The sequence below is a fragment of the Tribolium castaneum genome, chromosome 5 (assembly GCF_031307605.1).
Source record: "Tribolium castaneum strain GA2 chromosome 5, icTriCast1.1, whole genome shotgun sequence".
Taxonomy (NCBI): Eukaryota; Metazoa; Arthropoda; class Insecta; order Coleoptera; family Tenebrionidae; genus Tribolium; species Tribolium castaneum.
Window position 1 is genome coordinate 3716346 of NC_087398.1, and position 26007 is coordinate 3742352.

At 35.4% G+C, this 26007-nt stretch overlaps 4 protein-coding genes across 14 annotated transcripts in view; 2 read left to right on the top strand and 2 right to left on the bottom strand.

The window, feature by feature from the left end:
- Window positions 1–34: 34 nt before the first annotated feature.
- Window positions 35–1447, bottom strand: LOC657884 (uncharacterized protein). Its single transcript, XM_015980207.2, has 6 exons — window positions 1312–1447; window positions 1053–1255; window positions 914–1006; window positions 684–865; window positions 451–637; window positions 35–396 (listed from the first exon to the last, which is right to left on the bottom strand). Exons 1-6 carry the CDS (start codon window positions 1332–1334, stop codon window positions 77–79), a joined length of 1008 nt encoding a protein of 335 aa, XP_015835693.1. The 5' UTR covers window positions 1335–1447; the 3' UTR covers window positions 35–76.
- Window positions 1448–1475: 28 nt separating this feature from the next.
- Window positions 1476–3081, bottom strand: LOC657807 (cilia- and flagella-associated protein 20). Its single transcript, XM_964242.4, has 4 exons — window positions 2867–3081; window positions 2490–2688; window positions 2282–2431; window positions 1476–2222 (listed from the first exon to the last, which is right to left on the bottom strand). The coding sequence occupies exons 1-4, from the start codon at window positions 2948–2950 to the stop codon at window positions 1513–1515; spliced, it is 1143 nt and encodes a 380-aa protein (XP_969335.1). The 5' UTR covers window positions 2951–3081; the 3' UTR covers window positions 1476–1512.
- A 287-nt stretch (window positions 3082–3368) lies between these two features.
- On the top strand, window positions 3369–3893 carry LOC103313175 (hypothetical protein). Its single transcript, XM_008195740.3, has 2 exons — window positions 3369–3609; window positions 3658–3893. The coding sequence occupies exons 1-2, from the start codon at window positions 3497–3499 to the stop codon at window positions 3878–3880; spliced, it is 336 nt and encodes a 111-aa protein (XP_008193962.1). The 5' UTR covers window positions 3369–3496; the 3' UTR covers window positions 3881–3893.
- Window positions 3894–4751: 858 nt separating this feature from the next.
- CadN (Cadherin-N) overlaps window positions 4752–26007 on the top strand; it is a 171907-nt gene continuing 150651 nt past the window's right edge. For all 11 annotated transcript variants that reach the window (XM_008195795.3, XM_008195801.3, XM_008195794.3 and 8 more), the window contains exons 1-3: window positions 4752–4964; window positions 20343–20930; window positions 23463–24225. In XM_008195795.3, the coding sequence (XP_008194017.1) occupies window positions 20367–20930; window positions 23463–24225 (1327 nt within the window). In that variant the 5' untranslated portion in view covers window positions 4752–4964; window positions 20343–20366. The remainder of the gene's footprint in view (window positions 4965–20342; window positions 20931–23462; window positions 24226–26007) is intronic.

Here is a 26007-nt window from a genome sequence, read left to right on the forward strand (position 1 = left end):
AGGTCAACTAAAACAATCTCCAAAAAAATCAACATCGATAAAATCTCATTTTATACAATATAAAACTACAACAGTATCACCAACGGACATATTCTTTATATTCATCGTTAACAGAAACGCGCTTTATAGTCTCATAACCGAGAATTATGCTAAAACTAAACGTGGCAGATTGGATGAGTCTCGCACTTAACCCCTTGGAGAACATCCTGACACCTTCCTCAACCCACAAGTCCCTGAAAGCGCACTTCATAGATTCTATCCTCTGCACTTGCAGTCTAGCCCTGATCACATCCAAGGGGTTGGTGATAATTGTGGTGGTGAAGCCCCCTAACGTCCCCGCCACTGTCTGGATGAACAAATGCGAGACCCACGAAGGCATCACTGCGTGCAACTCATCTGCGATAAAATATTTCAAAATCGTTTTTTTCGCCACATTTGGCAATAAATAACCTTGGTAGAAGTGATAAAACCCCCACCACAGAGCCGAATTCGGGACGTAGGCCGCCAAACTGGCCATATACCCCCTGTAAAACCCCCCAATTCCGTCCCTGCGGAAAATCTCTTTGGCTATTTCAAGCGTTAGGGCCAGTTTGCTCGTCCCTGGCTTGATGGCAATTCCTAAGGTATTGAAAGCTAACTGAAAAAATCGATTGAATGCGGTTTGGGGCCTCCGGGGGCTGTACCTTGTCGCCGTTCTGCACCCCCATCATCATCAGATGCTGGCTGAGGACGTCGAAAGGAACAATGATCGTTTGGCCCACAATTGAGGCACTGCCCCCGGCGATCAGCGCTCTGACCCTCGAGTCGATATTCTTTTGTGCGAGTAAATGCCGGACCCCCTCGTACACCGAAATGTAGAAAACGCCTGCAATTGCGCAATTTTATGACATGGTGAGGTTTGGGCGCTCTTTACCGCTGATTATTTGGACCGAGGACACCCAAAATCCGCGGTACAGCCCGGAGAACCCTTCATATCTGTAAATTTTCCCATAAGCGTCAAACATGCCTTAAAAACGGGGGTTTAGGGCTGGAATGCGTCACGTGGGGCTTACCAGTGTAAATGTCGTTATGTTTTTGGACTTGCAGCCTCGTTTTTATCAAGGTTAGGGGGTAAAGGGCACACCTGACTGTGAACGAACTAAGCATTGATAAGGGGAAGAATTTCGTCTTGTCCATCATGTCCCATTCGATCGTTTTGATGAACTCGGGGGGTGGTGATTCCACCATCGTCGACATGTCTTCACTGTACCAACCACTATCAAGGGAAATTAATGCTAAAATTCGTTGACATTATTGGAAATGCGTCGTTACGTTATAAAGTTGCGGAAAAACATTTTTTAATTGCGCTAAAGTGAACCAAACACGACTTTTCGACTTTTATTTATAAAGTACATTGTGTACTTTGACACTGACAGTCAGGTGTCTCATGTGACACATTGCAAAATGTCCCTAAACAAGCATTACATAACCAGGCGCCAAGTTCAAAACATTTATTACAACATGAACAGCACATTATGCGGCTTCTTCAGCCGGGGCTTCCTCCACCGGGGCCTGCTCTTCAGCGGGCGGCGCCTCAGCTGCCGCTTCTTCAACCGGGGGCTGCTCCTCAGCCGGCGGTTGCTCTTCAACTGGGGTTTCCTCAACCACTGGGGCACTGACTGGGGCTTCCTCAGCTTCAGCAGGAGCTGCCTCATTTGCTGCTGCCTCAACCGGAGCCGCAGCTTCTTCTACAGTTTCAACCACCTCGGCTTCAGTGGTGGGTGCCTCAGTCGTTTCCTCAGTCGGTGCCTCAGTCGTTGTTTCCTCAGTCGGGGCTTCGGTCGTCGTTTCGACAATTTCCTCAGCTTCACTTGGAGGCTCCGCCACCACGACCGAAATTTCCGTTTCAGCCGCTAAATCCGGTTCCGGTGGCGCTTCTTCGGGTTCCACCACCGGAGTTTCCGGTCCTGCCGGACTGGGAGGCGCAGCTGAGGGAACTATTTCGGCTTCCGGAGGCTTGACTTCTTCAGCTGAAGGCTTCTTCTCCTCTTTCTTTTCTTTAGAATCGGCCTTTTCGGCCACTTTGCCCGGACGTACCGGAGTTTGGGTTCCGGGAGTCGGCAGAAATAGTTTGTACTCGTTGGGCAATTCATCGTCACTGTATAAAACATCGGAGAAGTAAATTCGGCGAATTCGCACGTTTGCGTGGATTTGGACGCGAGTTGTCTCCAAATAGGTCGATCCTATGATAATAAAATAATTATTAAATTAACTAGAATAAAGTTAAGCCTTGTTATATTGCCATAAGCTCTTTTTGTAAAATCGGCCAAGTTGAACTGGACTTGGTTCCAGCCACTGCTGAGTCCTATAGGCATTGTGGTGCAGAACGGACGCACTTTTGTAGTAGACTGGAAATTGGAGACGCGGAAACGTCGGTGCATGTCCTTGTCGTCTGGACATAGAAAAAAAGTGCAAATTTTCCCGATTACGGTGAAATAGCGAGTAGTTACCAAGAATCTGTATTTCGAAAGTGAAATACTTTTTCATGTTTTTGATGATCATGACGAGGAACGGGAGCCTGATCCCTAGGGAGAGCCTGGGTTTGATGGGACACGTGATGTAGGTGGTGGCGACATTCGTGCCCGAGATCTCCAGAACCAGAGACCTGACCTCGTCGTCAACGACTCGTCTGATGTGTCCATTCTTCACCTGAAACAGGACGAGGGAATCCTTCACCACAGGTGGATTCTCGGGAGATAAGTGCACAAAAACCGGATCGTGAGTCTCATAACGTATCGCATTTAATACGTGATGAGAGTATGGAGTAACGCGGAGACATTAGTATGATAATGAGGGCGAAGATAAACGACACTGCATCAAAACTCACTTGCTTGTCCCATAATTGCAACGGATTGCTGCCCACACTGTAGAAAATTGAAATGAAGCCGCTCTGGAACGTATTGGCAAACATCACGAAACTAATTTCGCTCCAAATGTCACTGTTTTGACTTTGACAAGAATTTACAACAATTGGGCCGTTCGGTGCGATTCGGGGGATATTTAACAATAAAGCGGCGGATTATTGTTATTTGGACTTGGTCGGAAAGCGGCTAAATCGATCTTTTTTCAATAATAATTTGGTATTAAAAGGTGAACAAACTTTGACTGATTTTTACGTTTTCTTTTCATTTTCTCGAATTCCAAAACTTCGAGAAAAGAATAAAAATGATTCAATTATCTGCTACTTTTTGGTACATCTGATATTTACAAAAAAAAAATTAAAAAAAGATACTTTTGAGTGATTTAGTTTTTAATTTTTATTTTTTTATTTTGTTTTGTTTTAATTTTCAGTGCTGCTTGAAACATTGAATAATAAAAAAAAAATTGTTGAATCAAATGATCTCGCTAAGCAACTCGCCCCTGAGCTGTCAGCCCTCATTTTGACTTTGGTTGTATTTTTATAAAATCGATAAAAGTCGCTATTTCCTAGCCGTAGCAACGCGCCAGCACATTAAAAATGTCCGAACCGATGCAACTGAAGAAGAAGGAAGTTTTACCGAAACTCCCTTGCGAGTTTCTAACGCCCAACGATTCCAAGGACCCCAGTTACACCAACCTGGAGGTGCCCTAGTAAGTATGCACATTTGCGTCGTTTACCGGGGCGCTAATTGCTCCCAGTCGTGTGATTTGCAGACAAAGGTACCAAAAAGCCGGCACACAGCAAAGATTGCAGTTCTTGCGCGAGATCCGGAGGCAAGAAATCTCACAATCGAAAGCCTTGAGCGGTGTGCGGATCCACCGTGTGTTCTTAAATCCGGTGTTGGTGCCTGCGAATCCGGTCGAAATTGTTAAACTCACGCCCAAACAGAAGTTTAAACTTGAACAGTTGTTGAACGAATAAAGGGTTAAAAGACCGCTTTTGTTGTGTTTTTCTGCAAAAGATTGTGTTTATGGATCGTTTGAATGTGTGCCGCCCAGCGGCTTAAAAAACGGTGATTTTTTTGGAAGATGGGGCCATAAAAATTTATTGGGCGTTTATATGAACGGAGCTGTTGTTCTACATAGTTGGGAGTTTTAGGGAATAATTTCGTGTGTTGAGATATGTGTACAGGGGTTATATACTTGGTTTTATTGCTATTGGCTGTGAGAGGAATTATTATGCCGGGAATTGAGCTTTTTTATTCGAAGGCATGGCGAATATAAAGTGTGGTTTTAAAAACAAAAATTTTTCAAAAAATGTTCAACAAAATGGTTCCCTATTTATTGCCCTAAAGAATAATAAATAATATTTTTCTGCACCAGATAAACAAGTAGGAGGTGATTTTTACAGTTTTATTGGTCAATTACGTATTCTTGAGACAAATGAGACACCACTGAACTGGTTTAGGGTCTGTCCCACAAATCGGGATTTCGCCTTAGATTCTGCTTAGTTTTTGAAATAATTTGTTGTTTTTTGTTTAATTTATTAAAAATAAAGTTGCTTGAAAAAAATCTGATTTCATTTTTAAGCTTTACTGAACGTTCCTTATCCCCATCGCTATTTTTGAACCAGACTGTATTTTAGTTTTTGATATACAGGGTGATTCAAATTTTATATCTTTAGACCCCCCTCCCCTTTCCTCGTCCAATTAGCGTCCGTGTGAGTTGGTCACACATCATTTTCTCGAACCTTTAGCCCGGCCGCAAACCCACCCCCGACGCATCACCGGCGGCCATTTTCCCATTTCTCGTGTTTTTTCGTGTGTAATCGTGTGATCTCGTCTCGAGTGGCGTCCCCCGACCCATCTGCGCGACCACAGTTGGCTGGGACAGTATCGACACGGGTTTTGTTTCGAGTAAGATGCTGCAGTAGCTGGCCCATGTCTAGTGTTTTAGTTAGTGAAATTGGAGTGTTGTGTGGCATGACAGTGAGTGGAGCCCCTTGAGGGCCCGAGGCAAGATCAGAAGGGGGCTATCGATTAGCTCGGGGGCTCAACGTGACGACGGTGCGTGCACATGCCCCGAAGGGGCTCAGCGGCATTCGCCTTCGCACCCCCGAGCCGGCTACTACGTATTGATTTCTGACACACGGCTTTTTGAAAAATACGCACGGTGCGCATATTTCGATCGGCCTCACGTGCCGGGATTTTTTCGGCTTTTTTTGATGGGGTGTAATTGGGCGGGGGTGCGAAGGTGGAGGTGGAAATTGTTTATTAATGGGCTTAGCACGTTAAGGGATTTGTTGTGAGGGTGAATATGGCCCAAAAGCGGGCGGATATTGATTTTATTTATTTCGTACGGTATGAGTTGTGATTTCAAAGCTTTGGCTCGTTTTTTAACCCAGTAATTGAAATCCGGGATTCTATTCAATTATTCTCCGTTTCTCGTGTCGTTGCTTCTCATTGTGATGGGAATCTGTCGTTGGTTCAACCAAATTATACGTTTTTAAGGAGACAAACTGAGCATTTGTCTTTCAGAACTGAACAAATTATAACATGTTTATCTATTATGAGTTTCATAGTATCGTGCGCGAGCTTTGCTCTCAGAAATTTTAAAAAGTCAACTTTTAAACTACAAACCCTCATCTTAACTTATTTCTAAATTATAGCAACAACACAAACTTGGTTTTTTAAATGGAACACTCTATATTTTTTGCATTTTTGGATGTGGCTTTTAAAATTAATGATTTTGACCTAAACTTTTATTGGTTGATTTTTTTCATTAAAATTAAATTAAAGATTTTTTAAAAGGGCGTTTAAAAAAAACAATTTTTTTCAAAAACCGATAAAAGATTAGGCCCAAGTTTAGTTTTAAGAGCTAGATACAAAAATGCAAAAAATATAGGGTTTCCAATTAAAAAAAAGTTTATAAATTGTAGACAATTTCGGAAACACTCTGTATATTTGAAAATAATTTTAGGTGAGTCTTAGACTTAGAGAAAAATATATTACTTTTCTATCATTTAAAGGTGAATAATGGACCTTACCTACTCGCTGGGACACCTGTATATTTAAAAGTTTTAGGATTTCTTTATTGATTAATTCAAAGATATTCTCTACAGTACATATAAAAGATTTTTTTTACTTTATACTAAATAAAAAAAGAGCTAAAAGACTCTTCAGTAAATTAATTTAGTATTTTTTCTGGAATAATTCTGTATCTTAGTCGTATTTTAATATTTAACAAAAAAATGCTGCGGTTTTCGTTTTTTTTCTAAATATAGGTAAGTTGTTTTCGTTTTTTTATATACAAGTTGTTTCAAAACTCACTTTGAGAATTTATTTTTTTAATTTCTTTTACTTAGAATAAAGTTTAAACAGTTAATATAAACTTAGAATTCAATTTCTGTTATAGAAACAGTATGAAAGATACGTAGATCAGTCAAAAGTAACTTTGTTTTGTTTTTGTGTTGTAATTTCGTCCATATTTTTCATTCTCCTACTGAATTTAGAAAGAAATCTCGAAAATCTTCTTAAATTTTTTTATGGTTATGGTATTTTTGAATTATTTGACTAATTCTGAGGGAGTATTAATTTATTTAATTTTTAATTTAATATTTAAGATTAAGCTATTTTCAAGCTACTTAGTTTTTTGGGCATTTAAAATTTTTTTTTAAAAATCCGAAATTTTTAAAGGTGTTGGTGGAGAATTGTTTTTTCTATAACTTGTTTTTTCTCAAACGAAATTTTCGCTTCTTGAGTGTTATTCTTCAAAATAAATTAACAAAATTCAGCTTCGAAACGTTTGTTTTTTATTTTGACTACTTTCTTATTGTCAGCAAAAACTTAAAATAATTTGGAATAAATAAATAAAAAATAATTTGAATTAAATTTTTTTTGATTTAGTAAAGAATATTTAGAAAAATATTAATGTGAGGTTTAGACGGAACATTCTTACTCAGAAAGCAGAAAAATTTCAGTAAATTATAGAGCAGTATATTTGAAATATCTATTCGACTTGAGAAAAAAATGTGTTTTATTAAGTTTTGGTGGGTTATTTTACTCAGTTACATAGATTTGTACATAATCGTAAAACTCTACGATAAAAACTTGTTTTAGTGTAGTCTAGGTTGCGTTTAATCCGGCTCGGAGGACCATATCTTTGAGTGTTGAACTTAACCGAAGTTCTGCCATTATTTGTTTTGATTTTAGTAAGACAGTTTCCTTCTTTGCGTAAAAAACATATACATCTGTCGCTCTATTTTTACCATGATTTTTTTTTAATTATTGTTGGAGACAAAATTCAGTTACACTTGACCTGGTGATAATTTTGTGCCAAATGTTTATTATTTTGATCCGAATTTGTATTAATGTTTGTGTTGTTCTTTTAATTACGGAGAATAAATTATTTTAGGAATGATATCTGGTCTTATTATCAGTGCATTTGAATGTAATTTTGTTTAAAATAATAATTCCGAGCAAAGCGGAAGGTTATCTAAATATTGAACCGGCACGGCTGAGGGTATTTTTCCTCTTTTCGGGTCGAGCAAACGCGAATTCGTTCCGTGTCAACACCCCAATTCACTATAAAGCCTGTAGTACATAAACACCCATCAATTGAAGTATTTGTTTATTTTAAAATTCAAGCAGCACTGACAAGTGACAGCTTAATAAAACAAATGAATAAATAATAGCAACATTGTATAGGCGCTCTTTCCGACTGCTTTAAACAAACGCTAGCATTCGGTCGATAAATTGATTAATTTCGGTCCGAAAAACGTGTTTTTTGCTCCGTCGAGGAGATCCATCATCGAATCAATTTTTCGGGCACGACATTGACGGAGGCGAGATTAAACTTTGCTCCTAATTTGTTTTTCAATTAAAGCGGCAAGGTTTATCGGTAATCCACCTGACAGTTGGGAAGATTACCGGAATGCGGTGTTTTTCGGGAAATTCGTAATCGAAAGTCATCGACGTTTGGTAAATATTTTATTAAAACGTCGCCTCAATCCGCCACAAATCCCTCAAGACGATCGATTTCGCCTAGGTACAGACGGACGCTACGAAAACGCCACATTGGACGCCGGTTTCGCCGCTGATAAATTTGCGGTAAATCCGCAATTCGCAGGCTTGCAGCGGGATAATGGGATTCTTATCGCGCTGTCGGGACGATCTATAGTTTAATTTGAACGAGAAACCATGAGGCGCAATTGCGCCAAATTGCAGGTTCCGCTATCGGTCTTCGATTTCATAAAAATTAAAAGATAATAATTCTACACTCAACCTTCGGAGTTCACAGTACAATCGTTTTATGTAAAATGGTCTTTAGAGAATGACCTCTCCTTAAATTTGTCCGTTTTCAAAAGCCAAATTATAAGAAAACCAAAATTACATAACAAATTACGACTTAATACCGCTACAAAAATTTTGAATTTCCAAGACGATTACAAACAGCGAAATACGAGTTAATTCGGTAAAATTCAGCCGACATTTAAAATAATCGAACACCGGTTTTTTGTCAGCTTTTGAAGTGCCGTGTGATTGGTCCGTCTTACGTCGGGTGTGCATTAGTTCGTCGATATCCAATGACAAACACCTTGCAATTTTTTGTGGGGTAGATAAGCAAGTTGGAGGTACTGTCTATATTTTTATTGGACAAATTGTGCATTCCTGGAAATGAGACGGTAAACCGGTGCTGGCCCTTCCCATTAAACTAGAATTTCGTCTTCGATGCAATGGCCGAGGGTGTTTCCAATTTTATACAATTTGTTTGCTTAAAATTTGTGTAGTCATTTCATATAGTGGAAATTTTTTTTTTATCTTCATGAAAAAAAATTCTAATTCAAAAACTAAAAGTCGTAGAGCAATGCGGTTTGTTCCATTAAATTCAGCGGCTCATTTTCTGTATTATACGAACTTTTCATGAGATTTAAAAATTAGATTTTTTTTCCTAAAATTTCCTGAGTAATAACACTAACCTTCAAGAAAGTGAAAAAAATTATTTTTTTTTAAAATTTGTTCTATCATACTTTTTCGTATTTATATATGTCTTTACAACTCTCTAGAGTTGTTAAAAGTCCAAAAAAAGTTTATACGTTCGATTTTTTGATGTTTGATTTTTCCAATTTTTGTCGCGATTTTGGTCGATTTTGGGTACCCGGAACATTTGTTGAGCAATAGCTCCGGAACTATCATAGATAACCCCATGAAGTTTATTATCGTTGGAAAGCTCTTTGAATTATCTATTTTTTTCAAAAAAAATTATTGTTCTCCGACTAATAGTTTTTGAGCAAATTGCAGATAAATGCAAAAATTGGTAAAATTTTAAAAAATTCATAAGTAAAAAACTATTGGGAATTTGGCAATTTTTTCGATGCCAATCGATTCCCCGGATCATTTTGCATAGGTGAGGATCAAAACAGTTCCACTTTTTCGAATAGTTTAGTCGTAATTGGGAAAATAAAAAAAATTAAAAAAAAGTTAACACCCCCCCCTACAAAATGGTCAATTTTAAAAGTGTCTCAGAATCAAATAAAACTTATCCTATCTTATAGATTTTGATGTGCTCTTTACGATGGAAAAAAGAGTTTTCTCCTAGCTCTTTTAGTTTGGCCGTAATCGGCGATTGAAAATTGAAAATTTTTTTGCGAGATATCGCCTTGAGTCCTATACCATTTTGTAGAGTTTTTCATTCCGCTTGTCCTCGATTTTTTCGTTTCTCGATAACTCTAATAGTTTCGCCGTAATTGGCGGTTGAAAATTGAAAAAAAGTGAAAATGGAAACTTTTTTTTGCGTTTTTCTCGGAAACTGTAAGACTTAGAGCAACGAACAAAAAACCATCTGAAAGCGCTTAATTTTCTCTATTTTTTCGATTAAACCCGGAGCCGCTCCGGGCAACGGTTCCGGCTACAGAGGCGATCAAAGTTTTTCACTAAAAAAATTCATAAAAAAAAAACTAAAAGTCGTAGAGCATTGCGGTTTGTTCCATTGAATTCTACGGCTCATTTTACATATTATATCAATTTTTCACAAGAATTAAAAATTTAAAATTTTTTGCCTAAATTTAGGGTAGCCATTTGTCATAGTGGAAAATTTTATCCAACAAAAAAATTCATAACTCAAAAACTAAAAGTCGTAGAGCAATGCGGTTTGTTCTATTGAATTCAGCGGATCATTTTCTGTATTACACGAACATTTCACGAGATTTAAAATTTTAAAGTTTTTTGCTAAAAATTAAGATAGGCATTTTCTATAGTGGAAAATTTTATTCGACAAAAAAATTCATAACTCAAAAACTAAAAGTCGTAGAGCAATGCGGTTTGTTCCATTGAATTCAGCGGCTCATTTTCTGTATTATACGAACTTTTCACGAGATTTAAAAATTTAAAGTTTTTTGCTAAAAATTAAGATAGGCATTTTCTATAGTGGAAAATTTTATTCGACAAAAAAATTCATAACTCAAAAACTAAAAGTCGTAGAGCAATGCGGTTTGTTCCATTGAATTCAGCGGCTCATTTTCTGTATTATACGAACTTTTCACGAGATTTAAAAATTTGATTTTTTTTCCTAAAATTTCCTGAGTAATAACACTAACCTTCAAGAAAGTGAAAAAATTAATTTTTTTTTTAATTCGTTCTATCATACTTTTTCGTATTCATATATGTCTTTACAGCTCTCTAGAGTTGTTAGAAGTCCAAAAAAAGTCCATATGTTTGATTTTTTGATGTTTGATTTTTCCAATTTTTGTCGCGATTTTGGTCGATTTTGGGTACCCGGAACATTTGTTGAGCAATAGCTCTGGAACTATCAGAGATAACTCCATGAAGTTTATTATCGTTGGAAAGCTCTTTGAATTATCTATTTTTTTCAAAAAAAATTATTGTTCTCCGACTAATAGTTTTTGAGCAAATTGCAGATAAATGCAAAAATTGGTAAAATTTTAAAAAATTCAAAAGTAAAAAACTATTGGGAATTTGGCAATTTTTTTGATGCCAATCGATTCCCCGGATCATTTTGCATAGGTGAGGATCAAAACAGTTCCACTTTTTCGAATAGTTTAGTCGTAATTGGGAAAATAAAAAAAAATAAAAAAAAGTTAACACTCCCCCCTACAAAATGGTCAATTTTAAAAGTGTCTCAGGATCAAATAAAACTTATCCTATCTTATAGATTTTGATGTGCTCTTTACGATGGAAAAAAGAGTTTTCTCCTAGCTCTTTTAGTTTGGCCGTAATCGGCGATTGAAAATTGAAATTTTTTTTGCGAGATATCGTTTTGAGTCTTATGCCATTTTGTAGAGTTTTTCATTCCGGTTGTCCTCGATTTTTTCGTTTCTCGATAACTCTAATAGTTTCGCCGTAATTGGCGGTTCAAAATTGAAAAAAAGTGAAAATGGAAACCTTTTTTTGCGTTTTTCTCGGAAACTGTAAGACTTAGAGTAACGAACAAAAAACCATCTGAAAGCGCTTAATTTTCTCTATTTTTTCGATTAAACCCGGAGCCGCTCCGGGCAACGGTTCCGGCTACAGAGGCGATCAAAGTTTTTCACTAAAAAAATTCATAAAAAAAAAACTAAAAGTCGTAGAGCATTGCGGTTTGTTCCATTGAATTCTACGGCTCATTTTACATATTATATCAATTTTTCACAAGAATTAAAAATTTAAAATTTTTTGCCTAAATTTAGGGTAGCCATTTGTCATAGTGGAAAATTTTATCCAACAAAAAAATTCATAACTCAAAAACTAAAAGTCGTAGAGCAATGCGGTTTGTTCTATTGAATTCAGCGGATCATTTTCTGTATTACACGAACATTTCACGAGATTTAAAATTTTAAAGTTTTTTGCTAAAAATTAAGATAGGCATTTTCTATAGTGGAAAATTTTATTCGACAAAAAAATTCATAACTCAAAAACTAAAAGTCGTAGAGCAATGCGGTTTGTTCTGTTGAATTCAGCGGATCATTTTCTGTATTACACGAACATTTCACGAGATTTAAAATTATAAAGTTTTTTGCTAAAAATTAAGATAGGCATTTTCTATAGTGGAAAATTTTATTCGACAAAAAAATTCATAACTCAAAAACTAAAAGTCGTAGAGCAATGCGGTTTGTTCCATTGAATTCAGCGGCTCATTTTCTGTATTATACGAACTTTTCACGAGATTTAAAAATTTGATTTTTTTTCCTAAAATTTCCTGAGTAATAACACTAACCTTCAAGAAAGTGAAAAAATTAATTTTTTTTTTAAATTCGTTCTATCATACTTTTTCGTATTTATATATGTCTTTACAGCTCTCTAGAGTTGTTAAAAGTCCAAAAAAAGTCCATATGTTTGATTTTTTGATGTTTGATTTTTCCAATTTTTGTCGCGATTTTGGTCGATTTTGGGTACCCGGAACATTTGTTGAGCAATAGCTCCGGAACTATCAGAGATAACTCCATGAAGTTTATTATCTTTGGAAAGCTCTTTGAATTATCTATTTTTTTCAAAAAAAATTATTGTTCTCCGACTAATAGTTTTTGAGCAAATTGCAGATAAATGCAAAAATTGGTAAAATTTTAAAAAATTCATAAGTAAAAAACTATTGGGAATTTGGCAATTTTTTCGATGCCAATCGATTCCCCGGATCATTTTGCATAGGTGAGGATCAGGACAGTTCCACTTTTTCGAATAGTTTAGTCGTAATTGGGAAAATAAAAAAAATTAAAAAAAAGTTAACACCCCCCCCTACAAAATGGTCAATTTTAAAAGTGTCTCAGAATCAAATAAAACTTATCCTATCTTATAGATTTTGATGTGCTCTTTACGATGGAAAAAAGAGTTTTCTCCTAGCTCTTTTAGTTTGGCCGTAATCGGCGATTGAAAATTGAAAATTTTTTTGCGAGATATCGCCTTGAGTCCTATACCATTTTGTAGAGTTTTTCATTCCGCTTGTCCTCGATTTTTTCGTTTCTCGATAACTCTAATAGTTTCGCCGTAATTGGCGGTTGAAAATTGAAAAAAAGTGAAAATGGAAACTTTTTTTTGCGTTTTTCTCGGAAACTGTAAGACTTAGAGCAACGAACAAAAAACCATCTGAAAGCGCTTAATTTTCTCTATTTTTTCGATTAAACCCGGAGCCGCTCCGGGCAACGGTTCCGGCTACAGAGGCGATCAAAGTTTTTCACTAAAAAAATTCATAAAAAAAAAACTAAAAGTCGTAGAGCATTGCGGTTTGTTCCATTGAATTCTACGGCTCATTTTACATATTATATCAATTTTTCACAAGAATTAAAAATTTAAAATTTTTTGCCTAAATTTAGGGTAGCCATTTGTCATAGTGGAAAATTTTATCCAACAAAAAAATTCATAACTCAAAAACTAAAAGTCGTAGAGCAATGCGGTTTGTTCTATTGAATTCAGCGGATCATTTTCTGTATTACACGAACATTTCACGAGATTTAAAATTTTAAAGTTTTTTGCTAAAAATTAAGATAGGCATTTTCTATAGTGGAAAATTTTATTCGACAAAAAAATTCATAACTCAAAAACTAAAAGTCGTAGAGCAATGCGGTTTGTTCCATTGAATTCAGCGGCTCATTTTCTGTATTATACGAACTTTTCACGAGATTTAAAAATTTAAAGTTTTTTGCTAAAAATTAAGATAGGCATTTTCTATAGTGGAAAATTTTATTCGACAAAAAAATTCATAACTCAAAAACTAAAAGTCGTAGAGCAATGCGGTTTGTTCCATTGAATTCAGCGGCTCATTTTCTGTATTATACGAACTTTTCACGAGATTTAAAAATTTGATTTTTTTTCCTAAAATTTCCTGAGTAATAACACTAACCTTCAAGAAAGTGAAAAAATTAATTTTTTTTTTTAATTCGTTCTATCATACTTTTTCGTATTCATATATGTCTTTACAGCTCTCTAGAGTTGTTAGAAGTCCAAAAAAAGTCCATATGTTTGATTTTTTGATGTTTGATTTTTCCAATTTTTGTCGCGATTTTGGTCGATTTTGGGTACCCGGAACATTTGTTGAGCAATAGCTCTGGAACTATCAGAGATAACTCCATGAAGTTTATTATCGTTGGAAAGCTCTTTGAATTATCTATTTTTTTCAAAAAAAATTATTGTTCTCCGACTAATAGTTTTTGAGCAAATTGCAGATAAATGCAAAAATTGGTAAAATTTTAAAAAATTCAAAAGTAAAAAACTATTGGGAATTTGGCAATTTTTTCGATGCCAATCGATTCCCCGGATCATTTTGCATAGGTGAGGATCAAAACAGTTCCACTTTTTCGAATAGTTTAGTCGTAATTGGGAAAATAAAAAAAAATAAAAAAAAGTTAACACTCCCCCCTACAAAATGGTCAATTTTAAAAGTGTCTCAGGATCAAATAAAACTTATCCTATCTTATAGATTTTGATGTGCTCTTTACGATGGAAAAAAGAGTTTTCTCCTAGCTCTTTTAGTTTGGCCGTAATCGGCGATTGAAAATTGAAATTTTTTTTGCGAGATATCGTTTTGAGTCTTATGCCATTTTGTAGAGTTTTTCATTCCGGTTGTCCTCGATTTTTTCGTTTCTCGATAACTCTAATAGTTTCGCCGTAATTGGCGGTTCAAAATTGAAAAAAAGTGAAAATGGAAACCTTTTTTTGCGTTTTTCTCGGAAACTGTAAGACTTAGAGTAACGAACAAAAAACCATCTGAAAGCGCTTAATTTTCTCTATTTTTTCGATTAAACCCGGAGCCGCTCCGGGCAACGGTTCCGGCTACAGAGGCGATCAAAGTTTTTCACTAAAAAAATTCATAAAAAAAAAACTAAAAGTCGTAGAGCATTGCGGTTTGTTCCATTGAATTCTACGGCTCATTTTACATATTATATCAATTTTTCACAAGAATTAAAAATTTAAAATTTTTTGCCTAAATTTAGGGTAGCCATTTGTCATAGTGGAAAATTTTATCCAACAAAAAAATTCATAACTCAAAAACTAAAAGTCGTAGAGCAATGCGGTTTGTTCTATTGAATTCAGCGGATCATTTTCTGTATTACACGAACATTTCACGAGATTTAAAATTTTAAAGTTTTTTGCTAAAAATTAAGATAGGCATTTTCTATAGTGGAAAATTTTATTCGACAAAAAAATTCATAACTCAAAAACTAAAAGTCGTAGAGCAATGCGGTTTGTTCCATTGAATTCAGCGGCTCATTTTCTGTATTATACGAACTTTTCACGAGATTTAAAAATTTAAAGTTTTTTGCTAAAAATTAAGATAGGCATTTTCTATAGTGGAAAATTTTATTCGACAAAAAAATTCATAACTCAAAAACTAAAAGTCGTAGAGCAATGCGGTTTGTTCCATTGAATTCAGCGGCTCATTTTCTGTATTATACGAACTTTTCACGAGATTTAAAAATTTGATTTTTTTTCCTAAAATTTCCTGAGTAATAACACTAACCTTCAAGAAAGTGAAAAAATTAATTTTTTTTTAAATTCGTTCTATCATACTTTTTCGTATTTATATATGTCTTTACAGCTCTCTAGAGTTGTTAAAAGTCCAAAAAAAGTCCATATGTTTGATTTTTTGATGTTTGATTTTTCCAATTTTTGTCGCGATTTTGGTCGATTTTGGGTACCCGGAACATTTGTTGAGCAATAGCTCCGGAACTATCAGAGATAACTCCATGAAGTTTATTATCGTTGGAAAGCTCTTTGAATTATCTATTTTTTTCAAAAAAAAATATTGTTCTCCGACTAATAGTTTTTGAGCAAATTGCAGATAAATGCAAAAATTGGTAAAATTTTAAAAGATTCATAAGTAAAAAACTATTGGGAATTTGGCAATTTTTTCGATGCCAATCGATTCCCCGGATCATTTTGCATAGGTGAGGATCAAAACAGTTCCACTTTTTCGAATAGTTTAGTCGTAATTGGGAAAATAAAAAAAAAGAAAAAAAATTAACACCCCCCCCCTACAAAATGGTCAATTTTAAAAGTGTCTCAGAATCAAATTAAACTTATCCTATCTTATAGATTTTGATGTGCTCTTTATGATGGAAAAAAGAGTTTTCTCCTAGCTCTTTTAGTTTGGCCGTAATCGGCGATTGAAAATTGAAAATTTTTTTGCGAGATATCGCCTTGAGTCTTATGCCATTTTGTAGAGTTTTTCATTCCGGTTGTCCTCGATTTTTTCGTTTCTCGATAACTCTAATAGTTTCGCCGTAATTGGCGGTTGAAAATTGAAAAAAAGTGAAAATGGAAACCTTTTTTTGCGTTTTTCTCGGAAACTGTAAGACTTAGAGCAACGAACTAAAAACCATCTGAAAGCGCTTAATTTTCTCTATTTTTTCGATTAAACCCGGAGCCGCTCCGGGCAACGGTTCCGGCTACAGAGGCGATCAAAGTTTTTCACTAAAAAAATTCATAAAAAAAAAACTAAAAGTCGTAGAGCATTGCGGTTTGTTCCATTGAATTCTACGGCTCATTTTACATATTATATCAATTTTTCACAAGAATTAAAAATTTAAAATTTTTTGCCTAAATTTAGGGTAGCCATTTGTCATAGTGGAAAATTTTATCCAACAAAAAAATTCATAACTCAAAAACTAAAAGTCGTAGAGCAATGCGGTTTGTTCTATTGAATTCAGCGGATCATTTTCTGTATTATACGAACATTTCACGAGATTTAAAATTTTAAAGTTTTTTGCTAAAAATTAAGACAGGCATTTTCTATAGTGGAAAATTTTATTCGACAAAAAAATTCATAACTCAAAAACTAAAAGTCGTAGGGCAATGCGGTTTGTTCCATTGAATTCAGCGGCTCATTTTCTGTATTATACGAACTTTTCACGAGATTTAAAAATTTGATTTTTTTTCCTAAAATTTCCTGAGTAATAACACTAACCTTCAAGAAAGTGAAAAAATTATTTTTTTTTAAAATTCTTTCTATCATACTTTTTCGTATTTATATATGTCTTTACAACTCTCTAGAGTTGTTAAAAGTCCAAAAAAAATTCATACGTTCGATTTTTTGATGTTTGATTTTTCCAATTTTTGTCGCGATTTTGGTCGATTTTGGGTACCCGGAACATTTGTTTAGCAATAGCTCCGGAACTATAATGGATAACTCCATGAAGTTTATTATCGTTGGAAAGCTCTTTGAATTATGTATTTTTTTGAAAAAAGATCATTGTTCTCCGACTAATAGTTTTCGAGAAAATTTTAAATAAAAGCAAAAATTGGTAAAATTTTAAAAAATTAATAACTAAAAATTTATTGGGAATTTGGCGATTTTCTTGATGCCAATCGATTCCCCGGATCATTTTGCACAGGACAGGATTAAAATAGTTCGACTTTTTCGAATAGTTTTGCCATAGTTGAGAAACAAAGACAATGGGGCAATGTCGGGCCGAGCCGCCACTGCGGTCGATTCCGTGCCGTGGTTTACTTTTCCGCCTCCGGGTTGGGAATAAATCTCGTCGGGTTAGTCTTTGTCGTGTTTTTGTAACACTCCCGCATTTACAAATCGCATTTTATCCGAGTTTGCGTAACGATAATTGCCGCAGTTATTTCCCACAGTACAGCGAAGTAATTACCGATGAAAATCATCGGACTGAGTACCTGCAAACTTAACCTTTACGCGATGTAACCGCTTTGTCTTTGCTTACACACTACATGAGCAATTTCAAAACACAAAGTATAATCCGGGATGAAAAACGATATCGGGGGTATAAGGCTATAAGATAATAAGTAACTTATATACCGCCACTTTAAAAAAAAATAACAAGGAAATAATTTATTGCGCGCTGAACTTTGCGTTGTGGTGCAAGTTAGCACCAACCCCGGAATCACTCAGCCGGACCAAACCGCGATGACACTTGTCCATACCAATTCGGAACGAGTTTTATTGTGTTGTGACAACATTCTGATCTTCATCGACTCGAGAAACTTATCGTAATCAAGATGAGCCGTTGGTGGTCCGGATTACGTTCGATTTTATTGAATTATCGCTCGAACATGAGTTATGAACACGTCCATGCTACTCACAACCACCCGTGGTTCCAACTTATAAGTAGCTCTTTAAATTTACTATTAGATTATTACATTAGTGATAACCGGTCTTGTTGAAGCCACACCATGACATACCAGAAATGGGTTTAATTCCGGTAACGGGAGTTTTGAAATTATAAATCGATCAATAAAAAATGAAAGCAACATCATCAGCTTGTATTGTTGCTTGTTTTCAAAAGATGTCCGTGTAACAATAAGTAAAAGAAATTAAAAAATATCTTAACGTGTTTCATTGAGGCGAGCTTCTTTCTTTTCAATGGAGCAACTTTCATTAAAATGTTTAAGGTGTCATTTAGACTGCTAACGAGTGTACATATTAAGCAGATAAGACGTCAAACGCTTCATTTGCCGATAAGTGGAAAGTGATGACTTTAATCAATCAATTCACGCCGGCTACGTGCATGCAGAACCGAATTAGGCTTTGTTCCGTGCACAAAGACGCCGAATTCACCAGAAGGCTTTTTGTCTGTGGTTTTAGGCATTTTTTCTGAAGACTTAGTCCGAATTTTAAGAACTTTTCTTTCAGTCTATACTGAAAGTGCTCAAAGTTCTGATAATGATATTTATCTCAAAATTGGTGTACAGTTGGACGAAAATATATAATTTTTTTTCAACATGGCCGTACTTTCGGTTTTTACTGCGTTTTTAGATAACTCAGGTTATTTCGTCAAGTTTTTGTCAGCTTGTCCTATACCTAAATTAAGCGGTTCTCGAAATATTTAGGGTTTTTTGAAAATTTTTGGATTTGCACCTTTCACTTCAAAAATAGGTAATTCTGTCATTTTTAGAGTTTTAGAAATCGTTTTTGGAAAATCAAGAAAGAAAGCTTTTATCTTTTTTTCAATGTGTTGAAAAATACAAACTCAAAAATCTTAACGTTATTTTTCCACTACTTTAACTAGGTTAAGTCATTTTTTTCAAATCGAATGCTGTAATTTCTATTTTACTTGGTGGACGAAAATTTAATTCTCAGTAATTTGTATCAGCATTCTTTATCTCTGTCTATGATAATTTTCAAATTGTATTAGTTTTCTTTGACATTGCCGCCGGAAATTTCTTACTAGCCACAGATATTTTTGCACAGTTTGATAAAGAAACATTTCTCATTGAATAAACGATAAGTTGTGTTCAAAATTTTGCCTTCTTTTTCGTTAAAACAAAATAAATTCATTGAATTTGGATTTGAAAAACTTTGATTTTTTATAGGTATTTTACTTACGTCTTATTACCTAGTTTCTCAGTGCCACCAAAAAAATTTAATCATAAAAATTGGAGGTTTGCTTATTTTTTTAGATATTTAAAAACACCGAAGAAAAGGTCTACACCTTCTCTTTCAAGTAAACCAAAAATTATTTCAAAATTTTTAAAAACAGCAAAATTATCGATTTTTAAAGTCAAATATTTAGAGTTATTTTAAGAGGATTTTTATCAGTTTTTCCTATGCATAATTTTAGCTTATTTCGAAATAGTATTTAGGGTTTTTTGAAAAGTTTTGGATTTGCACTTTTTACTTTAAAAGTCGGTAATTTTGCCATTTTTTAAGTTTTAGAAAGTGTAAAAACAGTGGCATTATTTTTTTAAAATTTTGAGTTAAGGGGAATAAAGTTGTACACTTTTGGATTTACAATTTTTTTTATAGAAACTTGAAAACACCAGAGAAAATATTTAACCCTTCTCTTACGAATAAGCCAAAAAAGATTTCAAAATAATTAACACCGACAGACTTATCGAGTTTTGCCAAAGTTGCAAATCTAAAAATTGACAAAAAACTCTAAATATTTCGAAAACTACTCAACTTAGGCATAGGGAAAGTTGATAAGAATTCTTTTAAAATAACTCGAGTAATCTAAGAATGCAGTAAAAAGCATAACTTTCTATTTAAAATAAGAAAGTTAGAACGACTTTTGGTACAACCGTAGGTGCCACCATGTTGGAAATATTTTTATTGCTCAGGACCTAATGGATTGTATTCAAATTTTCAGATGACTATCATTATTAGAACTTTTAATACCCTTTTAATGTGGGAGACTTAGACGAAACAGTCTGTATATTTTGGCTAATTTTGATTACGTGAATTGAAGAGTTTACTATTTCTTAATTTTTTTACTTGAAAATTGACTACTTATTTAAATATTTAAATATTTATTTGTTTTATTTACGTATTAGTTTTCGAGAAAACACTATCTACAATCTACAATGTCCTGTTTTTTTATCTCACAGACAATTTATATTTAGCAATTTGACAAAAGTAGCAACTTAACTAAATTAAGTTTGGATTGCGAGCTCATTGTATTTTGCTTCAACAAATAAATTTCATTCCATAAATTAATTGCTTTACGAACGGAGCTCGCCCTTTATTTCCCAAAATTTCACAGCCGTTTCTTGCAGATCCTTCCTCGATGTGGCGGTGAGATGCGCCCGTCAACGATGTTCGCCTTCCTGGCGCTCTTCCCCTTATGGATCTCCTCCGGGACGTGCGTGTCGGTGATCCCGCACGACGCCCACCCGGGTTACAGTGTGAAGAAATTTGCCGCCGGTCTCAACTACCGCCTGCTGGACTCCGGCTTTTCGCAGTTCTTCACCATGCTGGAGGACGGCTCCATCATGACCGTCTCGGACGTGAGTCCGCTGGTGAACCGGCCCATCGACTTGCTGGTGCTCGAGGACGCCGGTAACACCACCAAGACTCACATGCTGCAGTTGTACGTGTTGGACAGACGCAATATGCTCAGTTTTAAGTCGGACAGTGACGAAGTGCTGGGACGCGTCGCGGAGAACTCCCCGGCCGGGACAAAAGTCGGGGGTTTGCCGGTGCTCCAGGCCGCGAGTGGACTCACCACCAACCCCATCACGTACAGCATCATCGGGGGGAACGTGGGGCAAGCGTTCGAGCTGAGGAGCAGTGTCACGGGGGATGTTATGCCCAATGTCACCGTGGGGGACAGTCAAGCGGGGGTCGACATCGTCACGGCGCAGGTGAGATGAACGACCGAAATTAGAAAAATTACGCGAAATTTTTATTACTTGATTAATTCTTTAAGCAATGCAAGCAAACTATGAAGATTTTTTTTTCAAGATTTTCTAATACATTCTTTACGTTGACCACTTTGATTTTTAATAATATTTAATTAGAAACAATGTCGCAGTTTCTCTTGCGTATTCACTAAATTTTTGTAAACGATTTTTTTGATTTGAAGATTTAGTTGTAGCTGCAAAATTATAGCAAATGTCATCAGTAACTTATTTACATATGTAAACTTTTTTGACTTATTTTGTATTTCTTGCTTTCTTTCCTATTTTACTGGGACAATTGAGTTGCCCACTTTTTAAAATCTAAGTTGTTTAAAAGATGAAGGAAACACTCAAACTAACAGATTTCTTCGTGTAATTCTTTTTTTATAGTTTTTTTTTAAACTGACGAACTTTGTGCATGGGAATAAAGTAGCAAAATAATTTCTCTCTTTTTCTTTAAAAAAATACATTTTTAACATAAAGAATTCCAAATTTTCTAAACCAAAACTACTAAGTCAAATTGGAGAAATGGTTAAATGAGAAAAAATTAATCAAACTAACTAGTAAAGGCACTACAGAGAGAGAATAGTGTTAAAAAGATGTAAAGCATTTTCGTTTGAATACACAAGCCTTTATTAACAAGACTCACTTATTCTTTTTGTTGATTGTGGATTTTTTAATAAAATATCTAACACTTCAGCTACTGCTTTTTAGCTTTTTTCAGCTCTTCAAAAGAGAAATTTTGTCTTAATTCGTTGATCCTGACATTTTTTGTCATTCTGAACATTCACTGAATGGCTTTAGTTCTGTAAAATTAAGCCCACTTTTGCTTTAAACTATTAAACCATAATATTTTTGAAAAGTATTTTTTTATAGTTTTTTTTTAATCTGACGAACTCGGTGCATGGGAATAAAGTAGCAAAATAATTTTTTTCTTTTTTTTTTAAATTTTTTTTTAACATAAAGAATTCTAAATTTTTTAAACCAAAACTACTAAGTCAAATTGTAGAAATGGTTAAACGAAAAAAAATTATTAAACTAAATAGTAAAGGCACTATAGAGAGAGAATAGTGTTAAAAAGATGTAAAGCATTTTCTTTTGAATACATAAACCTTTATTAACAAGACTCACTTATTCTTTTTGTTGATTGTGGATTTTTTAATAAAATATCTAACACTTCAGCTACTGCTTTTTAGCTTTTTTCAGCTATTCAAAAGAGAAATTTTGTCTTAAATCATTGATCCTGACATTTTTTGTCATTCTGAACATTCACTGAATGGCTTTAGTTCTGTAAAATTAAGCCCACTTTTGCTTTAAACTATTAAACCATAATATTTTTGAAAAGTATTTTTTTATAGTTTTTTTTAATCTGACGAACTCGGTGCATGGGAATAAAGTAGCAAAATAATTTTTTCTTTTTTTTTAAATTTTTTTTTAACATAAAGAATTCCAAATTTTCTAAACCAAAACTACTAAGTCAAATTGTAGAAATGGTTAAACGAAATAAAAAATTATTAAACTAAATAGTAAAGGCACTATAGAGAGAGAATAGTGTTAAAAAGATGTAAAGCATTTTCTTTTGAATACATAAACCTTTATTAACAAGACTCACTTATTCTTTCTGTTGATTGTGGATTTTTTAATAAAATATCTAACACTTCAGCTACTGCCTTTTAGCTTTTTTCACCTGTTCAAAAGAGAAATTTTGTCTTAATTCGTCGATCTTGATATTTTTTGTCAATCTGAACATTCACTGAATGGCTTTAGTTCTGTAAAATTAAGTTCACTTCTGCTTTAAACTATTAAACCATAATATTTTTGTTCTATTTTTCTTTTGACTTAAATAGAAGCAGATATAGAGTCGCTTTTCTGGCGGCTTCCAAAATATTCTCATTTTTTTTAAAAACACTTTCAGCGTCTATTTTTATTCTGTTTTGTTTAATTTATTGTTATGCGTTATTACGGTCTACTTTTAATAGACAACTGCTTTAAAGATGTCTGAATAAAGGTGGTAAGGACATACCTACCATTGGGTAAAAGGCCTCATTTCTTCCAAGGTATAAATTTATTCTGAATGTAATTTTTAAACTCAAAGTATTAATTAAGATTAAAAAATATCAAATTGAAGCATCCCTGTATTTATTTAAAATTTGCAGGATATCTTAGTTCGTTTTTGTGCTTTTTATACCTTAATTTTTAAGATTTAAATTGATGTGATAAGGACCATGAACGGCTTTGAAGAAAATTGTACGTAAAGTCAACGGTTTTAGCAACATTTTTGCAACACTGCAAACAACATTGTAAATCTTAAACAATATTTTACTCAGTTCAAGATAAAAGTCTGGGAAAAAAAATGAAATGCAATTAAATCTAGATTATGAAGTGATTACGTTTCATTTAATTTTGCCAAGTTCACTGTACCTCTCAAAATGTCTTTATTGTGTTTTTCTAAATTATCAAAAATTGCATGTCCAATTTCAATCTTCGATCCTGCAGGTGCTGGACCGGGAGGAGACCAGCCGGTACGTGCTGACAATCCAAGCCAGCGACCCTCTGGGCGTGAACAAAGCCGTGATCAACGTGGTCATTGAAGTCGAAGACGAGAACGACAACAGCCCCGTTTTCTCGCAAAAGGTGTACCGCTTCGTCGTCGGCGACGACTCCCTCGAAGGCGACAACGTCACCACAACCTGGAAACGCTTCTCTTCCATCGGCAAAGTGGAAGCCACCGACGCGGACGGCGACAAGGTCGCCTACCGCCTGGCCACCCCGACCAACTACCTCGTCATCGTCCCCCAAACCGGCGACCTCCTCCTCAGCGAGGAACCCACCGAGGAGGTGGACCTCGAACTCGTGGTGGAAGCCCACGACTTGCGGACCCCCAGCCGGACATCCCCACGCCCCGCTCAAGTCCTCTTCAAGTTCAAACCGCCAGAATCCTCCAAAGTGGAGCTCGACCTCGACCTGCAACAGCTAGCCGAGAGGGAACTGCACAGAGGCAAACGAAGAGTAACCCGCGCTGTGCGACCAACCAAAAGAATCGAATTCACGGAGTCTGATGGTGACACCGAAGGCCGAAACGTCTTTCAACTCGAGAAAGAGACGGACCGGGAAACCTTCAAAATCCGGGACGAAAATCCCTGGGTTACTGTCGACCCGAACGGGGCCGTTCGAGTGAAGAAGAAGTGGGATTACGAGGAGTTGGGGCCGGAGAAAACCATCGATTTTTGGGTCACCATCACCAATGCCGAGAAGAGCGGTAAGTGCGACTTTTCGGCACGTTTTAATCAATTATTCTAATTTGGTGGTGGGGTAATTAAAAGCGTCCGCTCGCACTGTGTGTCATTTTAAATATTCATTACTCAGCGGAAAAGTTTTATTGTCTTTGCCTTTTTAATTATAGTATGGGTTCCCATGGTTGACATTGGCGGCGGAAACTCCGGGATATTATCCTTAATTGAATTTTTTTATTGGCGCTGTTATAACGACAAATTATAGGAATTTCTGTTTTTATGGACAATTATAATAAATTCGAGATTGCTTGCGGCTGGAAATTAAACCCCGATTTGGGTCGGAACGTGCTAAAAGTTTATACTTTTATGTAACAAACTTTTGAAAATTTGGGTGATTCATTATTGTTTTGTGGTTTTTTCTATTTTTATTTCTATTTTTTTTATTTACTTAATTACTTAATTTATTTAAAACATTTGGAATTTGTCTGACGATGTCTGAATAAAGTACTTCACACATTGTTGATAAATTTCACGCCCTTAACAAAAAAACTTCGCCCATAAATTTGTGCGAAGCTAATACTTCGATTGTTCTTTTCATGGAAATGTAATTCAAAATGGGTGTAATTGAATAATAAATAAAAGTATAATCGGGTGTTGGCGTCAATACAAAATGAACCGCACTGCATGAATTGGGATTGAAATCTTTGTGGCAATAGGTAGCAATGAATTGATTTACGAACCGTTTTTGCAATTCGACGGCAATTCAATTTCGCATGAAATTCAATTCGGAGCTGCTTGAAATTTTTTGTTTCATTTATCTTCCTTGGGATATAATATTTCAGTCATTTTTATTTCTCTCTTAGATAATCCTCGTATCTTGATTGAACTCCCGGAAGCCAAATGCAAATTTTACAAGTTTTAACCGCGTGTTATTCGATATCGCTAATATCAAAAATGTCGAAATATTTTAATTAAGTAATACGAGCCCCACACTGAAAGAATTTACAGTAATTTGACGAAATAACCAAATTAAAATTCTCTCCGGCATTTTTGGCTTGATTTGTCGCACAACCGATCGAAAAGTGGCCCTTTTCGAAAACGCGACACGCCAGAGAGCCGACAATTGGATTATCCGTGGAAAAGCTCCGGAGCTTTCCGCCGATAAGTTCGTTTGTGCGCTTGCCCGCCAAATGAGATTTCTATAACAAATTGCGGCGGACTAATAATAAAAACTAGAAGGTTTCCCGCATTATTTATGTGACTTTGATGGCGCCGTTTTGTCCAATTAGATCGCTTGTTACGGTTTAATTCGGGTTTTAATCGAAGCGACTTTCGATGATCTATGGCTGCGTTTAATTGAGTGAAAAAAAATTGATGGCCCGACTTAAAACGAAAGTTTTCATTCACGGCGACCGCCTCTAGTGCATCATAAAATAAAACATGAGTTTTCCTCGGGAAAAATGGAAATTTCGGCTTATCGGCGCTCCGATCGTAAACGATTTTTTGATACCGGAATTTCAGTAATTATCGGGCTTTCTCCGGGAAATTCGGGTGAATAATACGGCAGATCTGGCAATGCCAGGAAAGCCATCATCGAAGAACGATGGGCAATTGTCTCGCCATTTCGCCAGTGCAGCGCCGGATTCGACAAATTGCGGCCGGAAAAAGGGACGGATCGATAAATATTTCGTCCTGGGGAAAGCCACCGCCAAAATTAGAATTTCTCATTTATTTTTTGCCCATTAGCGCTGCGTCTTATGTCTGGCAATAAACATAACTGTTTTTGTGGCACTTAACGTCTCAATTAG